Source organism: Salvia hispanica, chromosome 5, assembly GCF_029641045.1.
Source record: "Salvia hispanica isolate PSC_SH4W2 chromosome 5, Shi_PSC_v1, whole genome shotgun sequence".
NCBI lineage: Eukaryota > Viridiplantae > Streptophyta > Magnoliopsida > Lamiales > Lamiaceae > Salvia > Salvia hispanica.
In genome coordinates, this window is record NC_142696.1 from 17,456,686 (window position 1) to 17,472,673 (window position 15,988).

Genomic DNA, 15,988 nt, shown 5'->3' on the forward strand with positions numbered 1-15,988 from the left:
CGGGCTCTATCTCGTCTCGAAGAGATGAGACCGCATCGAGACGGCGATGCGGCCTCCATCTCGTCTCGACGAGATGGGACATCTCGTCGCGTGTCGCGCGCGGAAGAGGTCGGCCTCGAGACAGCTCGCCACGCGCCTTGGCGACGTGGTGTGCTCCGGTTCGTGCGTGACGCCCACTCGCCGGCCCGCGAGTGGGCGTCGTTTATATCCGTTTAAAATGTGTTTTTTTTTTGTTTTTTTTTTAAAATTGGGAAAATTCGAAAATAAAATAAATTAAAATATTGTAATTTTTAATTTTGTATTTTTCAATATTGTGATAAAACTCGAAAATTAAAAAATTAAAATTAAAATTAAAAATATTCCATAGGATTTCAATTATGTATTTTTCATATTTTCGGATGTTGAAATTTTTGTAGTTTTTAATGATTTAATGAATTATTAGTATTAATTTAATATTTCAATGAAATATTAATTGAATTTGTTGGAAATAAAAATAAAAAATGAAATTGAATGAATAGTTAAGGGATGAGATGGTTAAGAGATGGAGGGATGTAGGTGTTGTCTCTTAGTTAATAGATGAGATGAAAAGTACAGTGTGGCCAATTAATAGTAAAGAGATGAGACGGTTAAGAGACGGATAAGAGATAGAGTTACGGATAGCCTAAGCATAATTTGGATATTTTATGATTTTGTAGAAATACATATTCTTCACTCTCCAGTAAAGACTAAAGACTGAGTCCTTTGTTTACATCCGCAGTTAAAAAACATTTCTTCACAGAGCAAATATGGAAAGTGTTTAATTTCAAAATAGAGAAGAAGATAAAAAAGATTTTATTTTTGTTGTTTGAAAATTGAAACACAATCTGCACAGCACTGAACTCCTGTCTCTCTCTATACACAGTTTTTTTTTTTTGCGTTACGGAGAGACAGGTAGAGGAGAAACAGGAAGAAAGAGACATCAAATTCACACACACTCCACAAAGGAGTGAAACCTAAGTCCCTTTTGTAGCTTTCTTTCTTCTTTTAATCAGCATTTTGAACTGTAAAAGCCCGAAACCCTTGCATTTCTTTTGAAATTCGAATCACATTTCGATTTCGTGGGGGTGTTGATTTTGCATCCGACGATCGGCTTACCGAACTCAAGATCTCCGCATTGGCATTGTTGAGGTCAGCTCCGGATTTTGCTCAATTCGTTTCGTGTTTAGTTGGTTTCAGCAGAATCGGATTTTCTAGGTTTGTCAGTTTTGTTGCTTCAAGGTTCGATTTTGAGCTGAATCTGTGTTTAGGGAGTAGTTGATTGATAAGGTTATTTACTTTATTATTTCTGGGTTTATTCAGATCTAATTGAATGGAGTGTAAGTTTTTGGTTAAAGATTGGATTTTGAATTAAGATCTTACTCGTTAGCTCTCATCTTATTGGTTTTCTTACTCTAATCTCAGTGTATGAATATTTACGGAAGTGCATTGTGAGTTGGATTTGAATTCATCTACATTAATGCATTTGGGCATGATTTTTAATCTCAATTATCTTAATTAATGCATTGGGGCTTTCTTATAATCGATCTTATCCTTTTAAATTAACCTTTTTTCACTCGGGATACAGGATACTATAGCTTGGAACTAAAAATAGTAGATACATTGTGGTTTATGTTGAGATTTTTGGCAATGCAACCGCATATGTGAAAGAGACCAAGAAAATATAACCGTTCACTAGTATGGTAAAGATGAAGTCAGACACCCCTCTTGATTGTGCTGTATTACAGCTATCTCCAAAGTGCTCACGGTTAGATATGCTTAACGATTTTCGTGATGATTTGACCATTTCCTGATGTTTGTTATTCACTATGATATCCTTTTGGCCAGATGCGAATTGTTTGTTTCGAGTGATGGGAGCACAGAGAAACTAGCCTCAGGATTGCTTAAACCATTCGTTTCACATTTACAGATTGTGGAGGAACAAGTTGCCTCTGCTTCACAGTCAGTTAAGCTTGAAGTCGGCCGCCATAAGAATGCTGAAACATGGTTCACCAAGGGTACACTAGAGAGGTAGTGTGATTTGCAACTTGCTAGTACTCTTGTTATGCATGCAGCACTAAATCTAATGTCCACGCTTAACAATTTTAATATCTAGGTTTGTAAGATTTGTGAGCACACCTGAAGTTTTGGAACTGGTCAATACCTTGGATGCTGAGATGTCACAGCTGGAAGCCGCTCGAAGGATTTATTCACAGGTTATTTATTTTTGTAGCTGAAGTCTTAACTGGCAATTCTGTGGAAGAATTTTGTCTAATTAGCGTTCTTACCGATTTCAGGGAGCAGTAGATCAACTTTCTGGTATGGTTTCCTATTACTTGATATATTCTCTATTTCTATGAAAATGCATCATAAGGTTGCTAGTAACTTGCATGTTGTATTTGTTTCTTTTTTCTCCTTTTCTTATTTGAAATATGACGAAATAAAAGGAGATGGAAAGAAGAATCTTTAAATAATATACATTCTGCATAATCAAAAAAATTAGATGGCCTGACCAAAGTTACCAGTATGACTCCATAGCTATCTACAATAAATTAGCTCTAAGTCATGTTGTGCTAGACGATTTTCGATGTACAATTTTCTCCCAATAGCTATTTGGTTTAGTTAACGATCTCGAGAAACTAGAAAGAAAATAAAGCTTACTCTTCTCATGATTAATGGAAGAGCTTGTGCTGTTGGTTTGCTGTGAGTCTGTGACTCATTAGCAGCTATACACTGAGATGAGATTTTGCTTTTATTCACCTGTGTTCATCATCTTCAAGGGAATCCTCGTATCTATTGAATGATTGATCTAAAAAACAAGCAAGCCTTCTAGTATAAGAAGAATTTACCACCACATATCCTGTGGTTGCCCAACCTGAAGAAACTAAGATGATAGATAAAGAAAATCAAACAGCTTGTGTTGTCGCATCTCTACACAACACTATAACTGAAGAAAGTTCTTTGTATAAAGTTTTAAACCACTGCTCAACCAATGTAGTAGGCTTGAAAATGAATGAAGCTTTTGCAGTTACTAACATCCTCTGTAAATGGTAGCCATGCCAGCAATGTCGTGTACCGACATTTGATATAGATTGTACTTTAATTTCATTGCATGACATTACCTATGATCTTCTTACCAATCATAAGATGTTAGGGGCAGTTGGAACATTTTCTTGGCAGGGGAAATTCTTTCACCTGTTTTGCCTTGTGTATATTATCATATTCTCGCTGATGTTATAATATATAATGATGATCACCCCGTTACTCATTGGATCTATCGCGTACAGGTGGAGGTGGCTCTGGGGCGACAGCTGGAGATGATGCCACAAAGTATGAGCTCCTAACTCCTTCACTGTTGGTTTATTACATCTGTACCTGTATGAATTTATGATGATGATATATTATATTACTCGAGTTCCAGCATAGTTTATTGAGGAAAATGAAATCGTTTACTCCTTATCTGCTGCAGAACTGGATATAACTTAATGTTTGGTGTAGCTTCTTAGTTTGTGCTCTCTTTCCTCTCTCCCTACCTCAACTTATATATTCATTATTGTCATGAATGCAGGAAGGAGCTTCTGAGAGCTATCGACGTGAGGCTCGTTGCAGCCCGTCAGGACCTCTCGAACGCCTGTGCTCGCGCTGCTGCTGCTGGCTTCACCATTCACACAGTCTCAGAACTTCACAACTTTGCCGATAGCTTTGGTGCCCGTCGCCTAAAGTAAGGACTCCTGAAACATGCAGGCACTTCTCTATGTCTACGTGTGTGCTTATAAAATGAAATCATCAATATACTCAGTTGCATTAGGTTAGAGAAGAGACGAACACAGTTTATAATTATAAAGGAATCCTCTGTAATAAAAAGCAGGTCTAAACATATTTTGGGGTTTTATGTTTGTTTATCAAAATAAGAAACAATTGTTTTATTTTAATAAAAAATGTTTAAAAGATATGTTCCTACCAAATTTTAAGATGGCTTCCCAAAAGATACATATTAGTAAAATTTACCCACATTGGGCCCTAAATCTGGGCATTCCTCATTCGTTCTATATAAAATAATGAGGATCATGTGTGTATTTTCAGTGAAGCATGTTGCAAGTTCAAATTGCTGAACGAAAGACGCCCCGAACTTACACACCCATGGACATCTGTGTCCGACTCTCGCGCCTCGTACGGCTCCGACATGTCAATCGACGACGATGTGCCACCTTCTCCGCAGCCGCGCCATGAACATGCATTGTCTCAACCGCCTGATCTACCAGTACGTCGCGCTTTCAGCAGAGAGTCCAGTGTCGAGAGTGAAGCAGGAAAAAAGACGAGCAATGGTGCTGCTGCAGAAAAAGAATCCAAGGATGAGACGTCGACCCCCGATCAGGTCCAGTCGATTCAAGCGAGTCAGCCATCGAGGCGCCTCAGTGTGCAGGACCGAATCAACATGTTTGAGAGTAAGCAGAAAGAAAATTCTGGCGGGAAGCCCGTCGAGCTGCGGAGGTTGTCATCAGACGTTTCAGAGAAGGCGGTGTTTAGAAGGTGGAGCGGCGCTAGTGATATGAGCATTAGCCTTGATTTGAGTTCTGAGAAGAAGGATGTCGATAGCCCTGCCTGTAACACGGCGCCTGCACCGGCTTCTTTGGAATTTAAATTTTCAACTTTGATTGATAACAATGCAGAGGTATCATCTGCTGCTAAGCCGGATATGAAGGTTTTGCCTAGCTCTGGTGGGGTCGGGGACGGCGGAACCAAAGGTGTTTCCTTTTCTACTTCTGAGCGGTTGATTGAGTCTAACAATAAAAATTTCAATTTGGGATCTAGTGAAAGTGGTGTTTTGAAAGATCAGCAACGTGGGAAGACCCAGTCAAGGTCGTTTATAAACAGGGTTGAGAACCAAGAAGAATCCGAGGATGATTTTAAAACACAGGATATAGGTAGAGACAAGGGGTTAACTGGATTTGGGAATCAAGGGAAGGCTGAAGTGTTTAGTGGCGGCAAGACACAGATGACTGGATTCAAGGATCAGGTTTTGTCTTCGTCTCATATTAGGCATATGCAGATAAAATCTGGTCAGCAGAGTGAAGGTTCGGAACAAAGTGAAAGTTCTGAATTAAGGGATGAATCTGGTATGGAAGTTAAGGTGAAATCTGCTCAAAAGAGCGCTACTGGAACCGGGGTAGTAGATGGTGGTGCCGGCTCAAGAATCTTGCAGGCCTTTGCTTCCCGTTATAAAGGGATTGAAGGGGATTCTTCATCTGCTCAGCAAGAGGTGAGGTCTGTTAGGGAAACTGAAGCAGCTGAAAAGAAAGAAACCCGCATGTTAGAGAAGGCATCCCGTGAGGTAACACCTTTGGCGAAAACTGAAGTTGCTGGGAAGAAAGAATCCCACATATCTGAGAAAGTATCAGATAGTCATGTGTCAAACCTTGAAGATTCTGGGCCTCAGAGATCAAAGTTCAATAGACAAGTTTTGACTGCTGAGCTGAATAAGAGGACACGAATTCAACGAGTTGATGCTAGTTCTAGTGGGAACAGTAGGATACAGTTTTCTGGTCAAGTAACAGTAGAGGCTCAGGACGGTTCTGATTCTTTCTCAACGCCCACAAGCCAAGCTCAGAGAGTGAGGCAGGCAAAGGGTAATCAGGAACTTGACGACTTGAAGATAAAAGCAAGTGAGCTTGAAAAAATGTTTGCTGAGCATAAATTGCGACTCCCTGGAGACCAATCCAACTCTGCCCGTAAAGGAAGGTTAATGGAAACGCCACATGAACCATCAAGTAGTTCACACTACACAAAACCAATAGTAGATGACAACTACCAGTCAGCTCAACCCAGTAGGATTTCTAAGAACTCAACCAAGTTTGATACTGCCTCCCCCATGAAAGCTGTCGATAGCCAGTACGACAGTGATGCTATGAATACACAGTTTTCTGATCTCAGTGTTACAGATAGCTCCCGAGGGAAGCTCTATGATAGATATATGCAAAAGAGGGATGCAAAGCTGAGGGAAGATTGGAGTGCCAACAGGGAAGAGAAAGAAGCCAGATTGAAATCCATGCAGGATAGCATTGAGAGGAATAGATCAGAGATGAAAGCTAAGTTTTCTGGATCTGTAGACAATCAAGATCATGTATCAAGTGCTCATCGACGTGTTGAGAGAATCAGATCATATAATAGCAGGTCTATTATGAAAAGGGAACAGGTAGATCTATAGTTGTCTTATAGAGATGTATGTCTCTAATGAATGCAACCATCTTACTTCTATTTTCTAATTTTAGCATTTACTGGAGTTAGCCTTCTCTTGATTTTTAACCGACTATATAAAAGTTTCCTTTTGACAGCAACACTTAGATTTTGGGGACAGTGACAACGATGAGGAAGCATTAGATCTTCCAGAGCAAAATAATCCTAATGAGAATAAGGGTTTGAATGATGCCTCTTTTAGAGATGGTAGAGGTACCCAGGGCAAAAGGCATTTAACCATTAATAGAAGTTCATTGTCCACTCCTCGTACTGCAGCTCCTGTTACAAGTTCTGCTTCAAAAAATTCTAGCATTAGTTATGGGAAGCGAAGAATGGCTCCGGAAAATCCACTTGCACAATCGGTCCCAAACTTTCCAGAAATGAGAAAAGAAAATACCAAGCCTTCTGGAGCCAATAAAACAACACGTTCACGAGTTCGAAGCTATGCCCGCAGCAAAATCTCAAATGACGAAGCGGCTGTTAGGGAGGATAAGTCACGTCGATTACAGTCCCTCAGGAAAAGTTCTGCAAATCCAAGTGATTTCAGAGAAATGTCTTCCATGGATTCTGATGTTATTGTATCCACACCGAAACTAAATGAGGAGATCCAGAAAAATGTTGTAACCAGACCTTTTCTTAAAAAGGGCAGTCGCAAAAGCTTTGTATCTCAATCGAGCATTGCTAGTGAGAAGGCCTCGGGAGTATCTGACCAAATACACAATGAAGATGACAATTTTGACATGGAATCTGGAGCTGAGGAGTTTTTAAGTACGGTTGATGATGAAGGAGAGGAAGAAATTGAGAGCTTAAAGACTGAAGTTCAGAATGTTTCTGACAATGAGGAGCTAAAAGAAGGGCTGGAACCAGAGTATTCTGTTAATTCGGGTTCAGAAAATGGTACTGGTGGTTTAACATTTTCTCTTGTGGACCAAGCTTTAGGTTCTAACCTGCCTATTGCTTCGAGCTTCCACCCTGCTGAATCTGTACCAGATTGGTCGGGGGAAAGTCCTGTGTCATGGAATTTACATTCTCAGCATCCCTTTTCATACCCTCATGAGATGTCTGACATTGATCCTTCAGTGGACTCCCCAGGAGGAAGTCCTGCCTCTTGGAATTTGCACTCAAATCAATTAGAAACTGATGCTGCTCGAATGAGGAAGAAATGGGGAACTGCACAAAAGCCCATGTTGGTTGCACATTCCTCCAACAATGTTCCACGCAAGGATGTGACACGTGGCTTCAAACGATTACTGAAGTTTGGAAGGAAAAGTCGTGGTTCAGAGAGCTTGGTTGACTGGATCTCTGCGACCACATCTGAAGGAGATGACGATACTGAAGATGGGAGAGATCCTGCCAATAGGTCATCTGATGATCTGAGGAAGTCGAGAATGGGATTTTCTCATGCTGAAACTTCTGATGATGGCTTCAATGATTGCGAGTATTTCAATGAATCAGGTGATTTAAGATATATGTTCGTACATTCATGTTTACATCTCTATTTCTGTTCACAGAGATTTGCAGTGCCAATATATGTGCATGTATATCTTCATGTCATAGTTTTACCTCCATACGCCGAGTTCTGCATATAGCATTGGTAAATATTATGAATGAAAATTTAACCAGTGGTAGAGCATTATGTTATTGCTAATTAATTTTTTTTCTCAGTGTTCTAATGCTTGTCTGAGCTCAAACCACATTCTTCAGTTTTATGGCTCAATGTTATGGTTGTACCCATAAACCCACTCAATATCACTTTTGTTCATCGAGTCATATCAATATCATTTTCACCAGTGTCTGCTTATGGTATAGAGCGTTTCGCCAATTTCTGCTTATGCTGGAATTATTGGAAAGATTGGTTCTGCATTGTGGTTGGTTTAGATGGTGCAATTTTCTTGAAGTCCCTTAAATTGTTCAATTTGTATTCTAGTAGTACTTTTTTTCGCAGCTTATGAATCATAATGATCTGGTTTGTGCATATAAATGTTTGTTGTTAACCCATGACCACTTTTTTATTCCACAGTTCAATCTTCTGAGAATTCAATTCCAGGACCTCCAGCCAACTTCAAACTCAGGGAAGATCAAATGTCTGGAAGCACCATCAAAGGTGAAATTTACTAGACTACATTTTTTAGAATAAGAACTTGTAAAATTATGAAAAATTGTCTTGCGTTTAACCTTATCACACGGATCATGTAGCTACAAGACTCGTAGATTTTATTAGATATCTTCTTTCTGGAAATGTGCCTTTCTTTTGCATGGTCAACTCGACGCGCACACATTTCTTGTTCTTGGTGTGGTGCTATCGATTGATGCTAATGGTGCACATACCTGGTTAACTCTGTCTTGCTACTGATTTTTCAGCTCCAAGATCGTTTTTCTCATTATCAACATTCCGGAGCAAGGGCAGTGATTCGAAGCTTCGATAATCCTGGCTCTGAAAACATCTCCAGTGTACAAACATCACCTGTCATTGAAGGCATAGATGGCTATTCCATTAAGCTCTACCAGCACAAGATAAGTATCGTGGTACACTCTGCGGGCTTCGTCCGGATTTTAGCCATATCTTGTAGAACTTAAATTGTTATGTGATGAACTCATAGTTCCAATTGGTGGAACAACTGTATGTGTTTTTGGTAGGTAAAAGCATTATTTTTTCTGTAGTCAAATTCTGTTTTGCTGCATTCTAATGTAAAAAGGTAGTTTGGAGAATGGAATATGAAGTATGATGTTAATACCTACTGCTGCTGCACACTTTAGAGGAAGAAGAATCACAATTCACAATCAATATCCTCTGTAGTGTTATACTCTCTCGATCACAAAAAAAACAGTCCAATTTTTTCATTTTAGTCTATCATACTGTACCTACATTATCTTTCTTTCTCTATTTTATCAATTTTTGTATTAAAATTCGTGTTTGAGATTATGTTTTATGGTGCGATCCAATTAGAATACAAGTAATCAACTAAGCGTGCAAATGCTTCAATTAATTTTGGAATGTGTACAAGATAGTATTATGTAATTTTATTGGATGCTTGATTACCGGCTAACTTAAAAACTAACCAACGCATGAGGGTGGTTATCATTAGTGGTGAATCATTCTTTCACGAAAAAAAGCACCTAATTTCACATAAAAACATACTCTACTAGTATAATGTTTGTTTGATCATTTTGCCTAAAATGGTGCCTTTATACCCAACAAATAATTCAATTAGGTGTAGAATATGCCAAATTAAATAACGCATGGGTGATGGGTACACCTAAACCAGGTTATACTATGAAATACTACAATACCACAACTTTAGAAGATGATAAACAAATGATACATGCATTTGACTTTAAATTGATTTTGTCTCTTCCACAGTAATCAGAAGAGAAGAGTGACACAACAAAATCCAATCATATCGTGGCTACTAAGATATTATAATTACCCTCACCTATTACAATAAAGCCACTCCCCCTTCCTTGATATGGAAATCTCAACTCTCAAAAGGGGAGGGGCGAAATCGTAAATTCACACCCCAAATCTTAGTTATAGAACAAGATTGTCCCTTGGCTTCAAAGGCATGAGGAAGTTGTTAATCATTACGTGCCTCCCATGTAAAGTAATGCACCTAGTTCATGCCTTCCAAGTTCCACCACGTTCATACCAAATATTCCCTTTTTCTGATTAATTCAGGTAAATTTTTGTCAATCTTTTGCAAGAATCTTTGCAAATATAAGTCAAATAGTTTGGCTTGAAAAAATCCATATTGGCTTTCAAGTTATATATTAGGTTGATATTTTGTTAACAATTTTTGTGCCTGAGTTAGGAAAATGGCATCTCTAGTGCCAGGAGTGTTGATGAAGCTCCTCCAAAGCATAGACTCCAACCTCAAAGTAAGGGGCGAGTATCGGTCCGCTCTGCTTCAGGTGATCAGCATAGTCCCGGCCATCTCGGGATCCGAGCTATGGCCGGACGACGGCTTCTTCGTGAAGGTCTCGGACTCCTCCCACTCGACATACGTGTCCCTCTCGAGGCCGGACACCGACCTCATCCTCAACAACAAGCTGCAGTTGGGGCAGTTCTTTTACGTGGACAGGATGGAGGCCGGCACCCCCGTGCCCACCCTAGTCGGGGTCAGGCCGGTGCCGGGCCGCCATCCATTTGTTGGGAACCCCAAGGACCTGATGCAGCTCCTTGAGGGCTCCCAGAAGTTGGCGGTGGCTCAGGCTGAGCCACCGCCTAAAGAGGAGGAGAGTGGTGGGAAGAAGAGGATTGTGATTAAGGAGGACAAGGCTGGAGTTTCTTCAAGGTATATGCAGGGTTTGGTGAAGCACAAATCTCAAGTGATGGAATTGGATGGGAAAGAGAATCAGAGTAGTGAAATTGGAGTTGCTAAGACAGATGCATCCTTCAGATCTACTAAGCACACAAACATTGAGGTGAGCTTTCCACTTTCTCAAACCAATTTTTAGGAAGAGAGAACATTTTTTTTTAGTACACGAACTTTGCCAAACAATTATTTTTGGTCAGTGACATTTAAAAATAGCTTTTGAGATACATAAGGGCAATTTAATCTATTTACTCTCTCTTCTTCATTAAAATATTTAATTTCTCTCTCTTTCTCTTCTTCCTCATCTCAATTGTCCCTCTTCAATTCAATTCCCACATCTCAGTGTGATGCTTTGAATTCTTCAAATTGGTGAGGGAATCAACTTGAAGAAGGACAATTGAGATGAAAAGAGAAAGAAGGAAGAAGAAAAAAAAAGCAAGAAATTAAATATTTTATTTAAAGAAAATATAGTAAATCGACTAAATTGTCCTTCATGGCCTCAAAGGTAAATCTTTCCCAAAAAAAATGAAAAGGTCGATCAAATGATATTAAGCCGAAGTTGACAGACCTCAAACAATATTTTCAAATGTTACGGACCAAAAATGATAGTTTGGCTAAGTTCGCGGACTAAACAAAATGTTACTTCTTTTAGGAATTATGTATTGAATGGTTTAGTTTGTCACAGACAAGGGTAACTAGTCCAGAGGGATCAACAAAGAAATCACAAACACATTCCAAGATTCTGACAGCAAACAAACAAGAAATCATCAACTCCATTTCTTTGGTTAATGGTAACAACAAGAAGCAACAGTCTACCGAGGGAACCATCTCATGGTGCAATCTGCCACCCACCCTTGTCAAGCCCGGGAAGGTCCGTATATATACTCGAGTCTCGTATTTAGTAAAAACACATGTAACTTATCGGGTATACACGATGTCGTTTTTGTGACAAGGGAATGCTCAGAAAGGGTCACTTGGCTTCTCTAGTAGCAGCACAAGCTCAAAAAGAAGCAAATTTGGCAGCAAATCTTGCCAAATGCCTAAGGTTAGTTAGGCCAATGCCTAATAATCCCGGTTCCATTAACAAAACAACGTCGTTTTAATCTTCGTACTTATATACGTTGCAGTATGTTTGCCGATATCTACTCATCCGCGTCCCCCCAAAATCCACATCTTCATCTATCAAGATTCTTCACACTGCAAAATATGATCGAAAAAGCAGATGCGACAACACAAACACATGACACGGACTCATCAGCACTGCAAGAAAAGGACAAGCCTAGCCGAAAGCCAGGCAAGAACATGAACATAAACACGAACACGCCTAAAACCATGAGGATCTCATCACAACTCAGCAATGCTGACAAGCAAGAATGGTCGAAGATAGACAACTCAAAAGAGATGAAGGAGCTGCTGAGGACACTAACAAACGAGACGCAGTCTTGGTTCTTGAATTTTCTCGAAGAAGCCCTTGAGTTCGGGTTCCTGGTTGGGCAGGAGAAGAAGGGGAAAGAGAGCTCCGCTCGAGTTCTTGAGCAAAACAACCACATCGCTCTAACACTGTCGCAGCTCAAACAAGCTAATGAGTGGCTGGATAAGGTTAAGAGCGGTTCGGGATTGGAGAAAGGGGAAATGTTGGGAAGGATTGATGAGTTGAAGCAGAAGGTGTATGCATGTTTGCTGGTTCATATTGACTTTGCTGCATCAGCTTTGGACACCAGAAAATCTCTCTGATCACAGTGTACTAAAAAGATGTGGATAAATTATTCTGATTTTTTGTGTGTGTAAATTATGGCTCCATTTTCTCTCGTTTGAAAGTGGCCAAACATCTATGTAAGCTTGGACTTTTGCTCTGCTTAAGTTTTTATAGCAGAGAGATGGAAATCATTGAACTGGGCATCATTGTGAAGATTTAACAATAATCACACATTAGATGGGAGTGCGATCTATTGCTAACTTATTAACTCATCAACGCAGTATATTAGAAATGTTAGCACGATGATATTAACATGTTAACACAAATTTAAATGACTAACTATTTCTTTGTGTTGAGATTTAAATATTAACAACAACCTAAAGACATAACTATGTCAACTGAATTTGTGTTGACATATTAATGTCGTCGTGTTAACATTTTTTAATATAGTGTGTTGGTGAGTAAGCAATTTAAGAAGTGTTAGCATTGATTATAGGTATTCAAGCATTCTTTATTTCTTTCAATAAGTAATTTAGACTAATTAGTATTTGAAAAGTATATTAGGGGGGGTTTGGTTGGCAAGACTAGTTAGAAATGTATCATGTTTGGTTAATAAGATTAACCCTTTCAACTTAATCCTAGATGGATAGTCTCATTATAATTAGTCATAGCTTCCCCCCTCCAACTAAAATAGTCTCATGATTATTAGTCATGACAACCGAACGCCACCTAATTATACTAAATTTTCAATTAAAAAAAAAAAGTTGCTAATATTACTAAGTTCAAAATGAGATAGTAGCATGAATGAGAAATGTAGTAAATCGATGGTAAAACCCCAGTTTCTATTCTCATACTTGAATTTCCCCCAAAATCAAATTCTGTTATTTGCAGTTTCTTCGTTACAGATCGTTCGTTCAAATTTCTAGCCGACGATCCAAATTGAAAGGCTGCGAAACCTAACTGCATCAAACGACGCGTTCGCCTTCGCATGTGATTCGTATGCTACTTCTTTTATGCATTTCTGTTTCCGAATGCTTTGATATCCGTTTTCTGTAATCATTATGTCACGTTCCTGAATTTTAAGCTCAATGCGTCTGTATTTCTATCCGTGTTTTGTTGGATTGATTTCTTTTGAAAATGAGCCGAGGTTTTGAGATGTTTGATTGTTTGCTGCTGATGTTTTCGATCCGAAATCATGTTTTAATAGAGTTGGAGTGAGCGAAAATAAGAGAGAGGTGGAATTCGTAGTGAATCTTCCCAACATGGTTTGAAATGTGTTGAATTTGAACACTAGGTCGTCTTGTGTACTGTTCTGCAGCTGTGGAGTCGTTGTTGCATAGAGGCATAGGGTTTACTAGGTTTCACAAGGTGTGCTTAAACACTAGTAATTCCCCATATGATTGCCAGTTGTTCGGGCTTGATGTTCTATAAGCCGATTTCCTTTTCCCTAGTAATTCAACATGGTTGAATTGTTTTTCTACTAGCATTATTGTTATACTCCTCCGTCCCATATAGTTGAGGCAATTCTTTGGGCATGAGATTTAAGAAAATGGTATTTAATGAGTTAAGTGGGGAAGAGAATTAAGTATGTGAAGTGAAAGAATAACGTAAATAAAATGTGTTGATTTTTCCAAAAAAGGAAATGATTCAACTATAGTGGAGCACCAAATAAGGAATACAACTCAAATATAAATATTTTGAAACACCAAATATGTTCTTTGGAGATGAAGTTTTTCTCCAAAACTTAGTATACTTGGCATCTAAAGAACTAACAATTCCTTACTGGCAGTTGTCAGTGAACTTCTGATATCCTCTCTTATTCTCCTCTCCATTTCTTAAGATATGCTAGAACTGTATGCAGGAACATGTATGTATTTATCAAACTGTTGGAGATATATGATTCATTTGCAAATTTGATTAGAATCACAAGACTAATTATTCTTTTGCTAATTATGCCGTAGCCGTGAGACATTTGAAAAAGATGGTGAAACTGACAATGATAGCTCGTGCTATTGATGGCCTTCCGTTAGTAGAGGGATTGGATGATGGCCGTGATGTGCAAGATACTGAATTTTACAAACAGCAAGTTAAGGCTTTGTTCAAAAACCTTGCAAGAGGACAGAATGAGCCATCGAGAATGTCGATTGAAACAGGGCCATATATATTCCAGTATCCTTGTTCACATTTTGTTTGGTTAGAGGTTTATAAAAATTATATGCTTGTGCTAACTAGAAAAATCATTATAAGTGACAAAAACCTACATTTCCTATTCACTTTCTTTTTAGTAAGTAAGGGAACAATTCAACATTATTTTTGCCTTTATTAGTTTCATACCATTTGCATTTGACATCTTCATGTGGATAATGATTATACCTTAAAGTGGTTTCCACTGAATCTGTTCTTGGGGTTACCACTGAATGCATATATCACTGAATGCTTGGCATGTCAATTAACATTTTCAGTTCCTAACACACTCTTATGTATGCCTTTAATGTAATAAAAGTCCTGTACTGCTTTTGGTTGATGATTTCGTTCTGATGCCATGATATTGCCATCTGATAAATTTCATATACTTGGTGGTGTTATCCACTTTTCCTCCTCCGCTTGAATTTAAGTCCTTAATTTGAGCTGTAGTTATATCATTGAAGAGCGTGTATGCTATTTGACGATGTGTGATCGTGCTTATCCTAAGAAACTTGCCTTTCAATATCTAGAAGACCTCAAAAATGAATTTGAGCGCGTATATGGGAATCAGATAGAAACTGCTGCAAGACCATATGCTTTTATCAAATTTGGTAAGCTATTGCTCAATCACATGGTTTCTGTTATTAGTATTTGTTGGACTACTTTTTTAGTATCAGCTCTATGGCATATTCTAGATACATTCATACAGAAGACAAAGAAAATGTACCAGGATACCACAACTCAACGGAATATTTCAAAGTTGAATGATGAACTCTATGAAGTTCACCAGATAATGACACGCAATGTACAGGAAGTTCTTGGTGTTGGTGAAAAGTTGGACCGTAAGTTATAGTCTCATCAATTTTTTTTGCGCTATCAATATCCGTATGACCTTGGCTTAGCAGCTTAGTTGTACATGTTAGCATGCTTTCCCTAGTTGAAGACTTGTGTTATGGGACTTTCTAGTTGGGAGCTCTAGGCATCTGTCAAGTTGTCATTACCATCTCTTGGTCTTATGTTTTTTCCATTCAAATAGTTGATATTGTATAAACTTTGCAGAGGTTAGCCAGATGTCCAGTCGCTTGACTTCTGAATCCCGCATGTATGCAGATAGGGCGAAGGACTTAAATCGACAGGTCAGTTTGTTACAATTACAAGTTGAGTGGCATGGGTCGGATTCTAACCGCCACAATTCTGATGAAAACCAAATCTAGTAGTAATATTTTGTTGATCATTGTGTTCATAAGTTAAGTGAATTTGTTTCTCTTTGATTTGTTTAGGCTCTGATCAAGAAATGGGCCCCAGTTGCAGTTGTTCTAGGAGTGGTGTTCCTGCTCCTCTACGTCCGAAACAGATTCTGGTGATGTTTGACGGAGCTCCATACTTCGAAACAGACTGACTTAACTAGTCGCTTAGATATGTTGTGATTGACAATTGACAACACTTTAGCCTTTTCATCCTCCCTTATAAGATCATCGATCCTTAAATTTTACTACTGCTTAAACAATATTAGAGCAGGTTCAATCACCAACAATCAACGGCATTT

At 38.8% G+C, this 15,988-nt stretch overlaps 3 protein-coding genes across 6 annotated transcripts; all 3 read left to right on the forward strand.

Moving 5' to 3' along the window:
• The first annotated feature begins 831 nt into the window (after positions 1 to 831).
• Positions 832 to 9,034, forward strand: LOC125188748 (uncharacterized). 3 transcript variants are annotated; one of them, XM_048085780.2, is made up of 11 exons: positions 832 to 1,233; positions 1,604 to 1,783; positions 1,864 to 2,046; positions 2,132 to 2,231; positions 2,313 to 2,334; positions 3,303 to 3,345; positions 3,584 to 3,736; positions 4,099 to 6,208; positions 6,348 to 7,704; positions 8,270 to 8,353; positions 8,611 to 9,034. In XM_048085780.2, the coding sequence occupies exons 2-11, from the start codon at positions 1,716 to 1,718 to the stop codon at positions 8,673 to 8,675; spliced, it is 4,185 nt and encodes a 1,394-aa protein (XP_047941737.2). In that variant the 5' UTR covers positions 832 to 1,233; positions 1,604 to 1,715; the 3' UTR covers positions 8,676 to 9,034. The 3 variants fall into 3 exon arrangements, with proteins under 3 accessions (XP_047941737.2, XP_047941735.2, XP_088914949.1); XM_048085778.2 differs by having other exon boundaries at positions 832 to 1,167; XM_089058823.1 differs by lacking the exon at positions 1,604 to 1,783 and having other exon boundaries at positions 832 to 1,167; positions 1,946 to 2,046.
• A 766-nt stretch (positions 9,035 to 9,800) lies between these two features.
• On the forward strand, positions 9,801 to 12,484 carry LOC125187238 (protein CORTICAL MICROTUBULE DISORDERING 1). Of its 2 annotated transcripts, XM_048083791.2 has the most exons (5): positions 9,801 to 9,925; positions 10,059 to 10,671; positions 11,248 to 11,433; positions 11,516 to 11,607; positions 11,690 to 12,484. In XM_048083791.2, exons 2-5 carry the CDS (start codon positions 10,063 to 10,065, stop codon positions 12,294 to 12,296), a joined length of 1,494 nt encoding a protein of 497 aa, XP_047939748.2. In that variant the 5' UTR covers positions 9,801 to 9,925; positions 10,059 to 10,062; the 3' UTR covers positions 12,297 to 12,484. The 2 variants fall into 2 exon arrangements, with proteins under 2 accessions (XP_047939748.2, XP_088914412.1); XM_089058286.1 differs by lacking the exon at positions 9,801 to 9,925 and having other exon boundaries at positions 9,992 to 10,671.
• A 590-nt stretch (positions 12,485 to 13,074) lies between these two features.
• LOC125187603 (25.3 kDa vesicle transport protein SEC22-1-like) lies at positions 13,075 to 15,934 on the forward strand. Its single transcript, XM_048084227.2, has 6 exons — positions 13,075 to 13,255; positions 14,220 to 14,427; positions 14,893 to 15,053; positions 15,138 to 15,284; positions 15,502 to 15,578; positions 15,723 to 15,934. The coding sequence occupies exons 2-6, from the start codon at positions 14,240 to 14,242 to the stop codon at positions 15,804 to 15,806; spliced, it is 657 nt and encodes a 218-aa protein (XP_047940184.1). The 5' UTR covers positions 13,075 to 13,255; positions 14,220 to 14,239; the 3' UTR covers positions 15,807 to 15,934.
• The last annotated feature ends 54 nt before the right edge of the window (positions 15,935 to 15,988 follow it).